At 45.4% G+C, this 21,025-nt stretch overlaps 1 protein-coding gene across 7 annotated transcripts in view; it reads right to left on the bottom strand.

The window, feature by feature from the left end:
• Tns3 (tensin 3) overlaps positions 1 to 21,025 on the bottom strand; it is a 270,335-nt gene that overhangs the window by 164,664 nt on the left and 84,646 nt on the right. For 6 of the 7 annotated variants that reach the window (XM_046451661.1, XM_046451611.2, XM_058582006.1 and 3 more), the window contains one exon: positions 14,847 to 14,885. Coding sequence is in view for 5 of the 7 variants with exons in the window: in XM_046451611.2 (XP_046307567.1) it covers positions 14,847 to 14,885 (39 nt within the window). In the remaining 2 variants the exon portion in view is untranslated. Of the gene's footprint in view, positions 1 to 9,788; positions 9,913 to 14,846; positions 14,886 to 21,025 lie in introns of those variants that run through there. The other variant, XM_046451621.2, reaches the window with a different exon arrangement.

The following is a 21,025-nucleotide window of genomic DNA, read 5'->3' as shown; positions in this document are numbered from 1 at the left end:
TGGTTTTCTCACTCTGACACCATCTTTAAGGTCTGAGATGTGTGGTGATCATTTGGAGAGCAATCAAACAACAAGAAGCATCTCCAGCTTCCCTAAATAACTACAGGGGGCCTGGACACAGCACCACCATCCCTGTCCATTCCCTTGCCCTACTCTCTTCTTGCAGGAAGCAGGGCTGAGACTATGTGCAGCTGAACCTGAGCAAGGAGGTGGCAGAAATGTCCCCTAACCTCACCTCAAAGATCACCTTCTCTTTGGAAAAAAAAAAAAAAAAAGCTGGCAAAAAGCAACCTTGCAAGTCAAACTGATTGAAAAATAATTAGAAAAAAACTGATAAAATACTGAAAAGGGAAGAGAACTAGCACTGAAAACAGGGCATCCAGCCGCTTTGAACTCTTCTAGTAAATTCCAGTCACTTGGATGGGGCTCTACTCTGACCTAGAGGCGTAACACCCAGTTTTATGTAAAAACTCAGGTGTCAGAAAATCTACAGATGCCTCTATGAGAAACTGATTTGTAGAACGCTAACTTCAATTACTATTTTCCAGCACCTATCATGTGCATAGCCCCCTGGAAACACAAGAGCAGGCAGGTAGCGGGAATGAATATGGAAAAGTACATCTTTCACATGTGGAGAGCAGACCCTAAGAGGGAGGGGGTAAATACAAGACTCTGAGTGTAAAATTCAACATAAGACACCTTCAAAGGCAGACATGTAAAATGGGGAAGTAGGAGGTGAGTCCAGGCTGCAGAATTCATGAAAGCCACATCTCTACCCAAGACTTTTTGGCTTAGTAAATGAAATAAAACTCTAAATTGCCCTCCATATTACCAAATAATTGAGGTCACACCCCAGTGACCTTTCTAGGCCTCCCATCAATCACTAGCAAGCTAACCACCCCATTCATTCTGTGATACAATACACTGAAGCCCAAACTCTGTTTCCTGTTGGCTTAATGCTCATTAAAGTCAGGAGTGAAAACAGAGAATCTGTGAGTTCCCAGGTTTTCTGCTGATGCTGCAGGGACTGGACTACATCTAAGATCCACTGACTCAAAAAGGTTTGTGCCTGGCTATGGTCTGTACTAAGGACCTTGTTACCACCTGACTCTGACTCTTTCTCCCTTATAGCATCCCTGGCCATCATCCTCCTCAGTATCCCAGTCATCCCGGGGATGACCATTGAGGCAACACTGCCAGCTTCTATTTGAATAGCACCAATGTCCATTTTTAAAATGGACTTAATTTTCCAAAATTCTTCATTCTACACAGTCAAAATCAGCTCTCCCTGAATAACTACGCCTTGGCCTCATTCCTTTCCATGAGAAATCATCTCAAGGTGAATCCCTCTGTTCAAGGAGGTGTAGAATTTTCCCAAGGAAAACAGTTAAGACTTAACCTGGCTCCTGTGAAACAACCCTTTATTCAGAATGATTTTTTTAAAGGCTCTATGAGATAAATGTTGCCACTTTAGAAAATAGAAAAATTTGAGTCCCATAGTAGGAGATCCCAGCAGGTTTTCAGAGCCAGACTTCATCACAAAGATATATTGTTAACAGTGCTACTGAGATGTGTGTATTTTCAGAGGTCAACAGTCAAATGGTACACTGGCTTAAGTGTTGAGCTGTCAGGAAATGAAAGAGAATTGTGCAAGAGAGGGAAAGGGCAGTGTTCAGGAAGCACTGGTGTGCATTTATGGGATAACAGAGCAAGTGTTCCCTGGGACCCTGCAGGCTGGTCACCAGTCCATCTAAAACTCTGGGCCTGTGCACTTCATTTTCATCCTGTACTATAGCCTTGGAAAGCAGATACCAGGACCAGGAGCCCAGGCACCATCCACAGGGACCCCACTACCCCAATGAACCACATCTGTCAACCTCCCTGGGACATCCTAAAGCTAATACCACACATCACATCACTCAATTCACAAATATCTCAGTATACATAGGCAAGATATAGAGAGATAATTATATATACATAAGGACCCTAAAAATACCTGTATTGTAACAATAATTCCTTAATATCATAAAAGATTTTTCAGGGTCCAAACTTCTCCATCATATATTTTTTGGTTTTACTTTCACTGCCTTTAAAAAAAAAATGAATCCAAATAAAGCTTTACAATGTTTATCTAATTTGTCTCTTAAGTTCCTTTACAATATAGATTCTTCCTCCTCTTTTTGCAAATTCATTTGTAAAACAGCAAGCTCATTTATTCTCATTAGAATTTCCCCTGCTCTGGATTCTGCTGACCCCTCTGGTATTTTAATATCACAGACTGCTCTGGCCCCTGATTTCTTGTCAGCTGCATATGGCTCTGAGGTTTGCTCTGATTCTGGATTGATTGGGGGCAAGGTTTGGGCAGCGGGCATCATGCTCTTCCCTGGAGGAGGCATATGCCCTCCCTACTGTGACAGTGGAATATATTCAAGATCAGGGCTGAGACCCCAGTGGCTCAGTTATGAGGGCTTTGAAAAGGTCAATTTTTTAACTCTATCACTTTTCAACATATATATAGCTAGAATTCCTCTTTCAGTAAAACCTTCCCTCTTCCTTCATTTGGAAACACTGAGGTAAAGTTTGTGAAAGAAAGAATAGGTTAGCCGGGATGTGGCCTCACAGAAGGGCACTTGCTAGCATGACAGGGCACTTGTCTAGCACGACAAAAACTGTGGGGATGGGGACACAAATGCTTGGCTCTTTCTCTTTATTCACCAGCTTTTAGAATGAGTTGTTTCCCCAGCATCTCCCCAAAATAGCTCAGGAATGTTGTTATTATTTTATATAGTACTTTTGCAAGCATGCTATATAGATCAAAATTTCACCCCAGTCCAGAGTCACAAAGCTGACAGTAGATAGGACCAGAACCCAGGCCCTCCCTGTCTATCGGAAGCTGATCCTGCTCTCCAGGCCCAGTTCATTCTGGAATGACAGGCCGGCCACAGCTGCCCCTCATGCCCAAGGCCCAGGGGAAAACCAAGATAAGGAGTGTCATGGTCACCACGTTGATAAACAGTGTTAATCAAGTGGAGAAAACTCTTCAGTAAACTGGAAAGTACCCATGTAGTTAAACATGAAACTCCTTATTCCCTCTGTGTAATTGAGCCACCAAACATGGCATGATTTCCAGTAAATGAAACCTCTTTTCTTTTTTTACAAAAAGCGTTACCTAATACTGGAGGGGAAGTACATATTCTAAACAAATCTGCCACAAGTGCACTAGGAGAATTCCACTGTGACAGCGGCCGTGAAGACAGAGAGGCCACAGCTCCTGACTTCCAGCATGGAGGTGCCCTGCGGCCGGCAGGGAAACACCTAACTCAGGATAGCGGTGGCAATGCCAACACAGAGGGAGTGACCTCCTAGACAGCTCAAAGGTACTCTCAGCAACTCCAGGAAGCTTCCACAGGCACCTGCTTCTCTTAACAGAGGCTTTTTTTGAATATAGGAGACCATGGATCAGTCACCCACACCCACATGTAAAGATAAGAGGCTAGAGAACAAGGCCCACATAGGCAGAGAGGAACCTGGGCAGGAGTTCCCACACTAACCAGCCCCCCTCTCCTAGGAATGGATGGGGACTTGGGGGTAGGTGCAGCACGTGTGATGCATAATCTACTTGCTGAGTAGAGTAATTTAAGTGCTGTGCCAATAAATGCCTCCCCTTACCCAGGGTTTGTAATGCTATACTGTCACAGGCTACCCTCTCTCCAAATAATAGCTTCAGCACCTTAAAACGAATAATAATAAAAATTAAAAAGCATTTGATTTTCCCCTTCAGCAGTTGCTTGCTATCTCCCCATAGATCACAAGGGACCACTGCCTTCAAGAGCCCCTTCCAAATTAAAATGTGGGATTGCTACAATCTGTGCAAAAAACAAAATCAAAAAAAAAAAAAAAACCACTCATCAGATTGCCCCAGTGCATTCACCCAGTTGGTGGGTCCCTCAGAAAAAGGATACCTGCAGTGATCAGAGAAAGGTTACCTGCAGTGATCTGCAGAAGGCCATCAATATTTAAGTAGAAGTGACTTTGAACTGACCTCCAGTCACACAAAGGGACTAGGTAAATGTGGGCCTGGGGGTCAAGGGCTGGCAGCACCAACTCTCACTGTAGAATTAGAGTCTCAGGGCCCAAAGAAGGGCTCCGACCCTAAACCCACAGGCATACTTAGTAACCAGGGCAGTGGGAATCCAGCACCAAGTGAGCACCACACACCTGGTGGCACAGACAAGTCACCGCAGGTGTGACGGGGCCTGCAGCCCAGGACAGGTTTTTAATCATTAGCTAAGGCTTTGTGCTCCTTGAATGTAAGCCAACACCACCCCAGGGTTAACACACAGGCTGCTGTAGATGTCTCATAATTCCCCCACCTGCAGAGGTGGGACAATAGCTTCAGGGCAGAATCCTACCCCTCAGGCTTTCAAATACCAGCTACAAAGGCAGCGGGCCCACCACCCACGTGTGGGAGGCTCAGCACTGTTGAGTGTGCTTTCTCTAATTTGTTGAGGGTTTCCCCTTGTTTCTTGGCGTGTCAATGAACTGAGACCTAAAGGCGTCCAGCAGGCCATGGATGACAGGCTTCTGAAGGAAATGCACAGGCTTATGGGAAACCTCACCGGCCTGCCTTTCCCAGAAATCCAGGCAGCTCCCACCCTCCAAGTTGGAAACAGCCAAAGACGGGATGTTGTTTTAGGTGTGGGAAGGGATGGTGAAATCAAAGAAAAGTATGGATCAAAGTTTAGCCTGTGGTTAAAAGGGGCGGGGATGGACATTCCCAAAGATTTGGGCCTGCTGGGCCAAGATGGCCTGGGGGTGGTGAGATGCTTCAGGGAAAAGCTGAAAACAGGGGTTGGTGGGGAAAGGTCTGGGCACCTTCCTGGAACTGTCTGTGAAAATGGGCATGGCTCTGAGCAGCAGGTTGTCCTGGGTCCAACTCATTCATGGAGTCCTGGAAGGAACAAGCTTCCCTTTCCATCCTTGGGCTCACCCTGACTTAGACCCTGGGACCCTCAGGCTAGGAAGGCTCTGTTTTCCTGCAAAAGTCCTGGGGCAGTGGACTTCACAGCCCTGCCCAATAACCAAAGGCTCCTCTTTCAAACCATATCTACAGACATCCTTTGCTACTTTCTCTGCTCGTTCTGAAGATGTGTTCCATGCAAATAATTGGGACAGTCCACAGAAGGGCCACCCAGACCTTTCTCTGACTTCGTGGTGGCCATTGCTGGTTCCTATTCAGGCCGCCTCACTGCCCTGCAGTTGGAGCAGCTTCCTCTTTACTCCATGGGCCAAGAAGAAGTTCTAGAAATGAATGGGGAACGATGAAGCAGCAAGACAGAAGTGAAGGGAGCTATCAACCCTGCAAACTTCCTAGGGCCGCTGTAAACAAGTACCGCACACTGGGCAGCTTCAAGGCATTTATTCTCTCACGGATCTGAGGCCTGGAAATCTGAAATCAAGGTGTAGGCGGGGCCATGCTCCCTCTTGAGGGCTGCAGGGAGAATCCCCCCTACCTTTTCCACTCTCTCATGGCTGTTGCAATCCTTGGAGTTCTCTGGCTTAGAGATACACAGCTCTGACCTCTGCCTCCCTCATCATATGGCCTTGTCCCCATGCATCTCCATGCGTCCTCTCCTCTTTTTATAAGGACATGAATCATTGGCTTTTGGCCCATCCTATTTCAGAATGACCTCACCTCCATAATTATTGCAAATAAGGCCATATTCTGAGGTTTTACTGTGTTGTTGTTGCTGTTGCTGCTGCTGCTATTGCTGCTATTGTTGTTTTAAATTTCTGGGTGTCACTTGACTTTTGCCAAAGCCACAGATGTGGAATCTGGTTCTCCTGAAATAATGGAATGGGGCGAGTTTCAGGGCAACATGATTGTACCTCCCACATCAAGAAAGATGTGTCCTCTGGGGCCAAGAAGGAGAGGCTCTGGCTATTTGTTTCCAAACCTGCCTTTTGCTGCACATAGTTTCTTTACCTGAAAAACCAGGTGTGAGTTTAACTGAAAAATGCACCTATGGGCTTGCCCCTCTTCACCAGTGCACACTTTGCATCATCCATCAGGTGAGTCACATGTGCCATGAAATAAAGAAGAAAAACCTTCAAGGGGGTGACATGCAGAATTAAGAAGATAAGAATCTGAGAACTGTTCAAGATTATGGTTTTAAACTCCCACCCCTCAAGCTCTCCATGCAATACCTTAATGTTGACTCAGACCCCAGTCAAAGGACTCTGGGACCCGAGTGGGAGACAGGAAATAGGGAATTGGGAAATAAACTGATGATGTGTCTACATCAGACCAGTCCCGGGAGTGGGGCCTGTTCCGGGCCATCCTCAAGGGGGCTGGTGGTGTCCAAACCAATGGCTGCAAGTGATCTTGGGAACAGAGATTCCCTGCCCACCTCTCAGGTCATATGCACCTCATTCTTCTTCTCCCCATTCCTCTCCCACAGTGCATCCCGCCCATCCTGTCAGCCTGCACTTGTTCTTAGGGATGAGGCTGGGAGATGAGACAGAGACCCAAGGCTGCATAGGACACAACAGCCAGGACTGAGGGCCTGAGGCTCACACCCAAGCAAGGATGGGTGCTCCCCAGGAACTTGAGTTAGAACAGTGACTGGCCTCCCCTCTGCCCACTATCTAGTCTCCCAACCTCATGTGTGTTACCACCTCCTAGATCTAATCTGGCTTCCCTTGTTAATGCCAGCCTGCTTGGTGTCCCTGGATCCTCCCTTCCCTCTTGTCCCCTTTGAACAAGGATCTTCTGTGGTGCCTTTCAACACCTCAGTACTGTGTGTGCAGACTATCTGCAACAGCATTCTGGAATAACTGAGTGTCAAGGTGTAATCACTGTGGGTTTTTTTGTTTTGTTTTGTTTTTGGTGTTTTTTTTTTTTTTTTTGCTGTTGTTGTTTTTCACATTTCTGGGACTCACTTGACTTTTGCCAAAGGCACAGATATGGAATCTGGCTATCCTTACAAAAATGGAATTGCTGGACTTTGACCCAATGGAACTCTGAGCCTTCCCTCTCTGCTTCCTGAAGATCACAAAGGTTAAAGAACAAGGCCTGTTGTTGGGCTGATACAATGCGACTTCAATATGTTTGCATGAAGACTCCTAATGAGACATACAGAATCTGACATGGGCAGTGGTGAACCCTGAGACGCAGGTGGGCATATGTGGGTGATTTTCAAAAAACAGTGATAACTGCATAGCTGTGATTTTGCTGTGGTATGTACCTCAGTGGCTTTGTGTTTCTGAAGTTTACCACTGGAAATGTTGTGGAAAGGTACTACAGGTAGAAAATAATCACTGCCCAATCCATTGCCTGGATTTATAGGCCATGAAGACCAGAAATTCATGCATGAGACTTCCATGAAGTCTTTTGTGATAAAAATCTAAGAGACACTACAGACAGAGACCATCAGAAGAGACCTACATAGCCCATGAACTCAAGGTTACCTGAATGACAGTCCTGGATTACTGGACTCTCAGCACCTATTCACAAAGCATCCAACCCCATATTTGACAAATGAAAAGCTTGAAATTTGCTGCTGCTTAATTTGCAATGAAATTAAAAGGGTACCATTAAAGTAAGTTCTTTTCATTCACCAGAAGTTTCTATTTATCCACTTGGTAGGCATTCCTTCTGAAAATAACTTAGATGCTTTGTGAGACTCTGTCGTGGGCCACCAGTGGAAGAGGCAAGAATGAAACGTGTCACAGATTTCCGAAACAGTCACAATTTGTCCTTGTTGAGATCATTACTCAAGACAGCTTGCTCTGGGTGGTTTTAAGAGTTAAACAAACCTTATTGAACAAGGTGCCAATGTACATACACATAACACACACACTGCATGCACACACATGCAACACAGACACAAACACACACACACATACATGCATACACACAACAGTATCAGGGGACGGTTGGCAAAAGCCAGTTTGAAAACTCCAGGCTTAGACAATGTAACCTGACTCCTGATGTCACCTTTGATGGAAACAGTCCATTGGCTTCACTTTAATTAAACAAAGGGAACCAAAGCTGTTATGACTCAGAAGCTATTCTGATATGACCTCTCCTCCAACATGAGAAACCAGCAAAAGCACTCGGTGTGTGTGTGCCAGCAGATGGACGGGGTTCTCTGCACCTGTTCTTGAGCTGTTGCAGCTGGCACTGTCCTGCCCACCTCCCACACATAGCCACTGGAAGGCCACCGGAAGGCTGGAACACGAACCAGGCCTTCTTCAAGGACAGCGGCCACTCTGTAAACAGTGCAGACATCCTCAGGGCTGGCTGTGCCAAGGCCACTCCCTGGATACTGGGGGTAGCCTAGGAGTCTGGCATGGAACCAGGTCAGACACATGGACTCCATGGTCTCCTAACAAAAGCCATGCCTACACCTCAAGAGTGTCAGGATTCCTGCACCGATAGGAACCAGCTCCCTTGGGTGACGTGTGGGAAGGTAAAGGTAAGATGGACAGAAGCAAAATATTCTGCCATTGGAACTTCAACAAAAAGCTGTTACCACTGTTTATACAATAGTTAGGCAGCTGTCAGAGGAAACCACCCTGAAAAACAGCACCTACCAAGCAGAGAAGCACATATGCCATATACCCTTGTTCCAACCCCAGGCCTTGAGGTCCTTGTTCTCCAATCAAGGGATCACAGGATCCAAGTCATCCAGAGTATCTTTCCTCATGTCCTTACCCTCAGGAAGCAGAGGACGTCCCCTGCAGCTCATCAGACTGGTTCTGTCCCATCAGATGGCAAGAGTACAAGATCAAAACACAAAACAAACAGCCAGGCCTGCAGAACTAAAAGGACTTCATTGTCCTCTCAAATCCAAGAAACAGCAAGTCAGGCTTTCCCTATTCATCACGTATTTCCTGAGCAGTGCTGAGAATTTTAATACTTCATTTCATTCTAATCTCACAGAGATCCCAGAGGAAAGTGGTGGGAATCCCATTTTACAGAAGGGGAACATGGAGCCCACAAAACAAAAGGAGTCAAATCAAGGTCATGGAGCTCTCTAGTATTCACAGCTTGGATGGTTCCAGATTTGACTTTAGTTCCATGCTCATTCATAAGAACTAGTACACTCTGTGCTTGGGTGTACATGTGAGCAAGTAGTGTACATGCACATGGAGATCTACAGAACAGCTGGAGCATAGTCCTAAAGAGCAGGACCACCTCTCCCATCACTGAGGATCTTATTACAACACATGGTTACACTGTAACAGCTTGTCTGAAACAACTGTCTCTGCAACAATCATTGCACTATGCCTGTGAACAGGCAGGAACATTTGCCCTATGTCTTAGCTCAAGACAAATCCATCAACTTAGTCAACACCCTCCATAATTTCCCACATATTTTCTCTGCAGTTTCTGCCTTTTCCCCCTCCTTTCAGATAAGATACCTGTCACTAATTGTGGCTTCCTTTTCACATTGGCTCCCAGGAAACTCTCAGCCTGTCTGCATGTTTCATCAGCTATGTTAACATTTACAAAGGGAGATTGCCCCCAGCCTCTAGTCTTTACGCAATGACTGACCTTTTTTTAGCACATGCATTACTCTAACCTCACGTCCCATTAACATAAACCACAGCAATAAACAGAAGAAGATTCCGCTTTGGAGAAGTAATAGGAAAACCGACATCACAGGCAAACAGCCGCTGGATCAGTACACGATGGCTATAGGAAAGGTCTCTTCCCTCCTCGTGTCGGAAACACCACCAGGTGGTCATAAAGGCCCCACAGACAAATTCGACTCACTCACAGGCATAACATCATCAAGGTGACAGATGCTCCTACAGTTGATCATGGGCTGTCACGGGCAGTCATTAAGTCTGGCTGGCATGGGCCATCACCACCTTCTCTCTGCTGAGACCAGTGAATTATGCCAGAGAGTTTCAAAACAATCATGCCCCAACTCCGTGCTACCACAGGAATTCTGGCAGACCTAGCAGCTTGCAATGTTAAAACGTGCTGGGATGAAGCTATGCTGCAACCTCCTGGGAGGGCTCCCAGCCCCCAGGTTACATCTGCAGAGCAGAGGCGGGTGGCAAAGGAGCCAAGTGGAGGAAGTGCCACTGGTATGGGACAGAGTGCGGCAGCTGGGTCTAGGGCAGGATATAGGCAAATGCAGGGACATTCGCACCCCAGGGAACAGAGGGTGGCCTCAGAGCTGACCACTGACAGCCACAGTTACATATGGAGCATCCAAAAATCAAGCAGATCATCTGTTCCCAAAGCCGGAAGGCTGCCTGAGTCATGAAGTCCAAGGACAGAAGTCACCATGATTCCTGACAGCATATGAGGTAAGAGGAGGAGGGAGAGAACCAGAGAGACCCTGCAGGAACCCCCCTATGCATCAGCTCAAGCAGCGCCAAGACACAGGACGATGTGACAAGGCTCAAAGGGCACACCAAAACCTCCATCTGTCATGTTCATCCATGTGCAACGCAGCCTGCCCCAAAACACCAATCCTGAGCCCAAAACAGTGGTATTAAATAACCACTAATTTCCTCTCAAGTTCTACTAACAACATGTGCGGGTTTTTTTTTTTTCCCCTACCACAATTTATCCTTGATTTAACAAATGTGGCATATCAAAAAATTAGAAGCAGTAGTAATGAATATGTCCCTTCTCTGGAAAGGTAGAAAGTGCACAGACACAAGCAGACAAAGAAGCCAAGGTCAGGCCTGCAAGGGCCTCTCAGCACCTGGGTGACCTTGGAGAGTTTCTTCACATATTTGAGCCCCAGGGGGTAGCCTAACCACCCAGCAGGTGCTTGATGAATGGTTAACAAAGAGAAAATAAAAACTGCTCTCAGGTAACCTGGTCAGGACCAAATGGTCCAGGGGATTCCCAAGGCCTGCCGGAATATGGGTGTTATCTGAAGGTCTGTCATTGTGCCAGTCCAAAGCACTCGGAACCCCTGTGCCATGAAGGTTCCTGGCCCAAGCAGGGGCATGAGAGAAAAAAGGATTGGATGCTTTTTGCCCTGAGAAATATACAGGTCCAAACCCTCCCCACAAGTTCCACTGGACAGAGGAAGATCAGTTTATACCACTTCACCCAGCACAAGGAGGCCGAAGGGATGAGAGCTGGGCTGCTGTGGCCATATCCACCCTTCCATTTATCTCTCCACAGGCATGAGGAAGACAGCACAACCCTGCTTACAGGGAAAAGTTACACACTGGAAAAGATAAGGGTCTCTGAGCTCAGACTGCGGTGCATAGAGGCAGCTGAGGAGAGGCAGTACACAGCCAAGGCCACACCTGACCAGCACACCCACATAAGAGCCCTGCACTAGCTCCAGCTCACAGCTGTGATTCTCACAGTTGAGCTGCACTGACCTTCCCAAGGGTTTTTTAAAACACAGATCACTGGGCTCCAGCCCATGGTTCCTGATTCAGCAGGACTGGCTGGCCTGGGACTATGCATTTCTAACAGGTTCTAGGCAATGCTGAGGCTGCTGGCCCAGGGCCACACTTAGAGAACTGCTGGTCAAAGCAGTTTAGAAAAGGTCACAGAGAGCTAGGAGCACAGACTGGACTCATGCATGGTCCTCACAGGGAAACACACACACACACACACACACACACAGCGTCACATGCACAAAATGACAATTTGAATACAACAATACTCCTATAAGATGATAACCGAGCTGGAAAATTCCTGTCACCTGCTGACACTGCAGCTGTTCTAATGCAGTGATGCAACACATTGCCCACATGTTTGTGGTGATGCTGGTGTAAAAAACCTACTGTGCTGCCAGTTGTACAAAAATAGAGCAATATACAATTTAATAGTACAAAATATTTGATAATGATAAGACATGATTATATTACTGGTTTATGTGGTTACTATACTGTATCTTTTATCCTTATTTTAGAGTGCACTCCTACTTATAAAAAGATTAACTGTAAAATAGCCTCAGGCAGATCCTCCAGGAGGGATTCCAGAAGGCAGCATTGCTGTCATAGGAGATGACAGCTTCAGGAGTGTTCCTGCCTCAGAAGATCTTCCAACGGAAGATCTGTGATGATCCTGACCCTGAGCAAGCTCAGGCTAATGTGTGTGTTGTGTCTTAGTTTTTAACCAAAAAAGTTGGAAGCATTAAAAACAATGAACAATAGGCTCCACCATATAGCTTAGGTGTGTAGTAGGCTATACCACCCAGGTTTATTTTGGTACATTTTATGATGTTAGACAAAAATCACCTAATAATGAAAGCATTCTTAGAACCTGTCTCCATCATGAAAGTATACATACATTTATATACACTTAAAAATCATATGCATAATGAGCACACATGTAACAAAGAATACACATATAACAAGTATATACACAATACACTTATATTTGATACATGACAATGACACACATACACACATATACATAATAATCACAGGTATAACAACCTCATGCAAAATGCAAATTTATGCATTCACATACTACAGAAATTACATGTACCATACACACATTCACATGCATACAACTACATGCATAATACACATGCCTATATATCATGTGTATAACAATTACTACATAATACACATTTATATACCTATTACAAACACATCACCAATAAAAATGTGGAAAAAACACATACAAAATACACATTTTGCAATCATATACATATAACATATGTATACATAATTACATTCACAGTACATACATATCTATGCAGTCATATAAGAAGTGCATATATAATACCCACATTCATATATAAATGACAATTGCACAAACATACACACCTATACCTATAACAACTACATGTCAAATGTACATCTATCTACACATTCATGTACATAATTAGATGCATGATACACACATCTGCACAATCATATACCTATATTACACAAAAACCTTACACATATCTATATACCCACAACAAATGCATATTTAATACACACATTCACAACATGTAACAGGTACCTATATAATTCCCATTTATATATGTGTACATATGTGTATAACACAAGTACATGAATAACACACATCTTCATATTCAAACACATATAACAATGCATACCTAAAACACACACATTCACACACAGAGCTGCAAGAGGAGTGGGCCAGGCTAGAAAAAGAGCCAGCTGTCTTAGTGTCCACACTCATTGAAAGCAAATCACATCCTACTGTGGTGCGAAGCTGTGTCCAGAAGATTGAGAGGATCCTCTCCAAACACTAGGGACTCTGAGGAACCCAGTGAGAATCCCCCAGCAGCCAAGTTGGACACCCTCACAGAGACCCTTTGGACCTGGTGCACAGATGTGGCATTCCAGGACAGGTGTCTACGACTTACCAATAAATCTGATGACAAAAAAGCCTCTGTGCACAGGGCAGAACTACAGAGGACCCTGGGGAAAATGGGCTTCAGCAAGGTTCTCAGAGTGGCACACAGCCCCCCATCCCCCTCAATCACAGAGACAAACTGCAGCCTATCAAAGCCAAGAGTACACAAAGACACACCCCAAGACCCTGGCTATGAGCGCCACAAAATAGTGAAGGGGAGGAAGTAGCTGGTCAGCTCGGGGCAGCACTGAGGCCAGCAGGGCAAACTGGACAGAAGTCGGTGCCGTCCCTGAGGGCCTCAGCTCTTGATGTTCCACCGAGGTGTCTGGCATAGTTTGTAGGTATTTAGATTTTCCGGAGACCTGTGTTGTTTTTATCTTCCTTTGACCTTTAATGCACATTTTGCTCCCCCACAAGTACAGAGACCCACAGCATGTGATAGTATTGAAGGGAGCACAATAACAACATGTGGCATGCCTAACCACCATGAATCCCTTTTCCCTGCCTTTTGCCATCAGCTAGGTTAGGGAGCACCCTAACCCCTCTAAGTAAAGAAGGAGACAGGCTCAGTGGTGGTGCCAGGCTCTGAACTCAGAGGCTCTGATTCACCAGGCTGTGGCACCACCCTTCAGCCAAACCCTCAGAGAATAGTTTACAACCAGCCTCCTGTCTGGAGGCCTCTGAACTCAGCCCACAGAGACAGTAAGGCAGAAGGGCAAAAACCCCAGAGGAACCCAATGGATGCTGAATGTGGCAAAATCGGGGCTAAGGACAAGATGCCCATCCAGTTTGGGAGCTAAATGCAGCACACCTGATAGGTACCTGGAGGAGGTGGCAAGTGCAGGTATCTCCTTCCCTCATGGTGAGGCAGGGCAGGGCAGGGCAGTACACTCTCCCCAGCAGCAAAAGGCTGCTTACATTGCCCCCCGCCAGGATCACTTCCGATTTGTAATAAGAGGTAGTCTGTGTTCTACCTTCCTGAGCCCCACAGGTGTCCAAGAAGCTAATAAGTCACTAGAAACAAGGTTTAACCCCTTCATCTCCAATGGGTGGAGGCAAAGAAAACACCCAAAGAAATATGAAATTCTAAGGAGTTTCATTTAAAGAACAAATGGAAATTCATGTTTACCAAATAACAAACGGAAGAGAAAGTGTTATCCTGTGTTTACCTTGAACCTGATAAAATCATGGCAGGTGTCAGACCTGAATGTTCACAAATGCTTGCATCACAGTTTCCACATAGACACCCTGTGAGACAGCTACTGTCACTGTCCCCATTTTTAGCACCAAGACAGCCAAGGAAACTCAGACTCAGGGAAATCAAGCCCTGAAGATACCTATTATTGATCTTAAGAGAAGTTCCCACAAAAAAGCACATGGATTCTCTCCTCTTAACGAAAACAAATGGGAAGAATAAGAAGGTCAAATGTCCCTATAGAGATCTGGGCAGAAAAACTCCCCCAAGGGGCACAGTTTCAAGAGACAGTCTACCTGAGGACAAAATGTCCTCAACACAATGCAAAAGACTTACCTGTTCCAGGTGAACTTGCACACAGCAGGGAATCACCACCTGAAAGGGAGAAGAAACAAATAAGCAAATGGATTTTCAGAAAATACTAGGCCTAATGGCCAAAGGAGGTGCCCAAAGGCTTACACTATCACTAACTGCTGTTCTAGTCACCAAGTTGTAGCATTTCAAGACACAGAGGGCCTGAACTTAACAGAATCCAGTGTTTTGCTAACTTTGGGAAAGTTCAGGTCCTTTCTGAGAATTTGGGAAAGATTATAGAGCCTTCCTCCAAGAAAAATACATATCGCTTACACAGACAGAATTTCACCTACAGTTTCTAAATATATATATATATATATATATATATATATATGAAATTATTTTTTATATATTAGAAATTAGAAATTATTTTTTAATTTATTTTTTGTGGTGCTGAGGATCGAACCCAAGGCATGTGCTAGGCAAGCGCTCTACCGCTGAGCCACAACCCCAGCCCTCACCTTCAATTTCAAAGAACTGGTGGACTCTCAGAACAGAAACTTCTGAACCATCCAAGCCCTTCCCCACTGGGAATCATGGAAAGCTAACCCCCAAAAAGGTGGAGGGCTCTGCAGAGTGATCTGCAAGCTGCCCACACTCCTCACACCCACACAGGGGCATGCTTTCTCCATAAAATGGACCGACTCTTCTAGAGCCGCTTCTAGAAGTAGAACTCAAAATAGAGTCTAAATGTGCCAAAGTTAGTGTGGATACTCCAGTCAGCACATGAGATGATGGAAAGGAATTTCCTTTCACTACCACAGTCCTCCAAAGAAGAGACAGCTTATTAAGAAAGACACATACGTAGCCAGGCATGGTGGTGCACACCTGTAATCCCAGCATCTCAGAAGGCTAAGACAGGAGGATTGCAAGTTCAAAGCCAGCCTCAGTAAAAAGTGAGGCACTAAGCAACTCAGTGAGACCCTGTCTCTAAATAAAATACAAAATAGGGCTTGGGATGTGGCTCAGTGGCCGAGTGCCCCTGAGTTCAATCTCTGGTACCCTGACCCCCAAAAAGACACATACAAGGCAAAGTAATACAATCAAAGCTAAAACCCAAGCAGGAGAGATAAAGACATCAGGAACAACTGACCCTGTGGAGATAAAGAGCCCGTTTTTAGGGTTTGCCTTTAGTAGCCTCTCCGCTCTGACACTTACTAGCTATAGGACATTGACCTGAAACCCCTCTGAGCTTCAGTTCTCTTATCTGAAAACTATAGGTAGTAATAGTACCTTCTTTATGGGGTAGTTGTGAAGATTAAAAGATATAGTGTCTGAGATGCTCAGAACGACAGCTGGCACAGAGCAGGGTCTCTGCTTACAGGAAAGCAGAGCTCTTCCTGAGTACAAAGGGTCATGAGTCGGCTAGGGATCAAACTTGCTTTTTGCTTCTCTGAGAGGCTGACCAGGATCCTAGCACCTGCAAACAGCATTTCAATCCCCATGAGCTGCCTCTCTCCTCAGCATTCTCCTGGCTCTCCTACCTCCAGACCCCTGGCATGCTTCCATTCTCAAAAGAATTTTCTGGAAATGTGGAAAGGAAGGAGAAACCCAGGCATCTGACTAATTGTCCTTGCAGTTTGGAGTGGGTGGTAGTGTGACCTTGGTTCTTACTGTGGCAACTATTTATAGCTTTTTTGCTTATCTTACTCAGTAAGTTCCTCAAGGAATATGTGACACATGGTCATTCATTTGTCTGGGGCCTCTCATTACTCCACCAGGATTCTGACTCATTCCTGCTGGGGCCAGGGGTATTCTCTCATGGCACCCATCCTTCCCTTTTAACTGGCAGTTCCTTCTGCACACACACACAGCAGCTGGCAAACAGGGACATATCCTTTTCATTTGTTTGTTATATATAAAAGCTTGAGAAAATTTACAGGGTGATGGTGGCACTGAACAAGGAGATCCCATGGTAAAAGAGCACTGGGATTCATGTCACCCCAAGCAGAGTACATTCTCAATGCACACATGCATCCTTGTGCCTCACTACATGTGTGACACGCTGACAAGAAATGTGCAATCGGAGCCCCTGCCTTTAAGAAGTCATTGTCTGTATTCCACTCTAGGCAAGATTAATCAGCGATCAAAAGAAAGGAGCTATCAAGGCATGGAAAGAATGGAAAAGCATGAAGTGGTATTACTGTGTTTAAGAAGTCAATCTGAAAAGTTTATACTGCTATATGATTCCAACTACATGACATTCTAGAAAAGACTAAACTATGGGGACAGTAAAAGAATCAGTGAATGTCACAAGTTGGGGGAAGGAGGAATGAATACATGGAACACAAATTTTTAAGCGGTGAAACTATTCTGCATGGTTCTGTCATGGGGGATGCGTGCCATTAACTTTCATGCGGACCCACAGAATGAAGAGTACCCAAAGTGAACCCCAGCATAAACTATGGACTTAGGTTAATAAATAACATTTCAATATTGGCCCATCAAGTGTAATACGTGTGTCACAGGATATAATATGTTTATATGAGGGAGATGAGGACCTGTGTTCAATTTTTCTAAAAGTCTGAAACTGTCCTAAAAAGTAGAGTCTATTAACTTTTAAATTAATCATTTGGAAGCATGTTTGTTGCAAGAAACAAAAGAAAAGCTCCAGACAATATCAGAAACTTGAATTAAAAAAAAAAAAAAAAAACAGCCACTAAAGAATTCAGTCCAGAAATCAAGTGCATTTGTGCATCCCCCTGGGGCAAGATGGAATGTAGTAACACTGCCCACCTGGCCTGGCCCCAAGTGCCCTCCAGCAACTGAAAGATAAGCTCTGTGAGCAAGGGCTGCTCAAGTTCCACCTTGCCTGGGACCATGCATGATCAAGTAAAAACTTCAGGATTCGTTCCTTCAGAATGGCTAAAACCAGATTCCAGGACAGGAAATATAGATACAGATGCTGGATATAGATGCTATTTCCATATTATTTCTCCTGCCTTAGAATAAGGAGGGCAGCTGACCACAGTGAGAACCATGTATCAAGGCTACCAAGTCCAAGGTGTTCACATCTTACTTTAGATCAGTCTGCATAGTCTGAACATTAAAAAACACATTGAACAGCTCTGATGCATTTGCAAGGTGGACCTTGGATGCCACCTCAGGACTTCAACCTGCCTAGAAAGGCAGACACACACATCTTCTCTGGATAAGGCCGCATAGCAACCACTGGAACCCACAAAACTCTGGGGCTCATCACCAGCCATTGCACTTGGCTCTCTGACCTTCAGACCTCCAGTCCACTTCTCCTGCACCAGGGAGAAGGAGCTTCCCATGATGGAGAGTCAGGTGACTGAGGAGGGCGATCACCCAGAGTCAGATCAGGATAGCACAGCAAGTCACCTGCCTGCTCCTCCATCTTCCATTCTTGCTCTGACCAAATGCCCTGGTTCTCTCACCCTTTTGCTTTGACAGAGGAAGCACTGTAAGCCTGGGTCATCTCTAGGTTGGCTGACCTTGCTCAGCATGAAGAAGCTGATATGTCTTTAGCAGGTAAGTTCTTAGAAAGCCCATCCTGGCCAATGGACAGTCCTGAAACTGAGCAGTGCGGGCCAGCACTGCAGGACTGGGCAAAAGACTGACACTGTCATGTTCACAGAAACCATTCTGTAAAGCTTGCACCCAGGCAGGGTCCACTGAGCTGCACCTGACGCGTGGCTCGATCCCCATGTGCAGGCTCAAATCAGTCGCATAAACATGTGACCAGAGGGCCAAGTGCTGTGTCTTCAGGTCATTCTCCTGAGTCCTCACCACAGCCCAGAAATCTTATCCTATGTGTGAGAAGCTCAGTCACAGAGAGAGCTGCTATGTGCAGGTCCTCACAGAGGAGATGCTGGCTGGTCCCAAACACCTCATGCTGCTGACAGGAACTAAAATCCTCACTACAGGATTGACAAGAGGTGACAAGATTGGGATGGGGCTGGGACTATAGCAGCTCCCATGGAAGCTAGAGGAAATCCCAGGAGAGGGCCACGGGTTTTGGGGCATGAGCCGTGAGCCACTGGTTGCAGGCTACAGCACCCCAGGACTTATCCCTCCCTTGATAGTGGCCCCTCTGAGAGACCGGTGTGACAGCCACTTTATGGCCTTCTCTCAGTTCTGTTTGAAGCCTAATCTACTGTTACTAGGGACAACCACAAACAAACAAGGTGTGCCCTGCCCACACCTGGCTACGTGGGTGCCTGAGCTGGCTGGTGTTGATAACCTCGTCTCAAAGCCAGCAGTTCAACAGGATGGAAGCAGGGGGTGGCAAGGGCTTCCACCCAGTCTGACTGTGTCACTGGGACCATGTGGTTGAGTGTAAGTGTGCATACATGGGCATGTGAATGAGTTTGAATGTGACCATGTATATTTAAAGAATATGGGGCCTGTGGGTGTTCTTCAGAGGTATAATGCTTGCCAAGCATGAGTGAGGCCCTGGGCTTCATCCCAGCACCACAATAAAAAAAAAAAAAAAACTTTTAAATAGCAGGGTGTGGTGGCACATGCCTACAATTCCAGCTACTCAGGAGACTGAGGCAGGAGGATCAGTAGGTTGTAGATCAGCCTCAACAACTTAGCAAGATCTTGTTTCAAAATAAAATATAGAAATGTCTAGGGATGTCGCTCAATGGTACAGCATCCCAGGTTCAATCCCCAGTACCACAAAAAATAGGGGAGGAAAAAAAGGACAAGAGCCTGTGTGACAGTTTATTTCTGAGTTTTGAAATAACTGTTGTTTCTGAGTTTTGAAATAACTGCTGTGAGTTTCTAAGTGTGTGTACATATCTGAGTTTGTGTGTGGGAATATGTGTGCACACCCTGTGGGAATGTGTGTGTACATTTGAAATTGTTCATGTTTGTGTGTGTGTGTGTGTGTGTGTGTGTTTGTCTGTCTGAGTCTCTATGTGTATTATGAGTGTCCATGTGTATCTCTAAGGGTGTGTGTACACATACCCAACCAAAGTTCAGTCTCGCTGAATTCAATCACGGAGGTTAATTACTGCTTTGGCTAACAGGTGCTTCTCACCAGAGAAAGCACTTTCACCCAGGCCGCTGCCTCCCTCACTTAAGGCACCAGGCAGAAGCCCAGGCTTCAGTGCAGATCCAACTCAGAGAGACTGGGATCCACTGTAACTACCTGTCCCACTGCCCCCTGCTACCCCTTGGAGATCAAGGCCCTGAGGGAGAGAAAGAAGACTTCAGTTCAACACACGCTTTGCCATGTTCTCCCTCTGATTCATACAACGAAGCTTATGAACTCAGTTTTGGGGGTTGCTTCCTATTATATTTTCTTTTGGACAGAGTCAAATAGAGAGTGATAATTTTCTACTAGTTTCTCTAAAAACATGTAGCCTTACCTATTATTTTATAAATAGAATAAAGGTAAATGTGAGTTCAACCTTTTGTGAATCATCAAAATTTCTGATGCCTTACCTATTACTTTATAAATAGAATAAAGGTTAAATGTGAGTTCAACCTTTTGTGAATCACCAAAAATTCTGATTGTGTGAGGTCACATGAATGAGCCCCAAGAGCCCCAGGAAACATGGAGCGAGAACTGAGAGGCCACTCTCACTGCCAGCACACCTTCACTCGGTCACCCACTACCGTGGGGAGCCTGGGCAGTTTTTGCTCTCTTTACTATCCATTTTTCCTTCCTGCTCTCCAGGTATTTTTGTCCTAGGAGAACTCTCCTCACACTGGAGTCAAGCAGGCCTGGGTGAATCTTGTTCATGCCAGGATTCTGGAACTGTGAATGAGTTCAGCAGCACCAACCAAGTCATGAAAGTGTGTGGGGTCAGTGCACCCACATACAGAAAGCCACCATTCAGGTACAAAACAAGTGCAAAAGGGGTCTAGAAAGCAGGGTGAGCCACCAGCCAGCCTCAGCCTCGAAAATGAGGAGAAAGCAATTTGCTAAGTCAAGCAAGGAGGCACCACTTCATGCACAAGTTCTACCATTATATAAATGACTTTAATTATAATAATGGAACTGTAAACAAGCTGCATGGGGCTGCGGTTGTAGCTCAGTGGTAAAGCACTTGCCTAGCATGTGTGAGGCCCTGGGTTCAATCCTCAGCACCACATAAAAATAAATGAATAAAATAAAGGTGTTGTGTTCATTTACAACTAAAAAATATAAATAAAAATATTTTTAAAAAAATAAGACAAGCTGC

Source organism: Marmota monax, unplaced genomic scaffold (assembly GCF_021218885.2).
Source record: "Marmota monax isolate L192 unplaced genomic scaffold, Marmota_monax_Labrador192_F-V1.1 WCK01_AAM20220418_F8-fsc00342, whole genome shotgun sequence".
In the NCBI taxonomy this organism is placed as follows: Eukaryota; Metazoa; Chordata; class Mammalia; order Rodentia; family Sciuridae; genus Marmota; species Marmota monax.
Note: the sequence above shows the minus strand (reverse complement) of the source record. Positions and strands in the feature narration are given on the sequence as shown.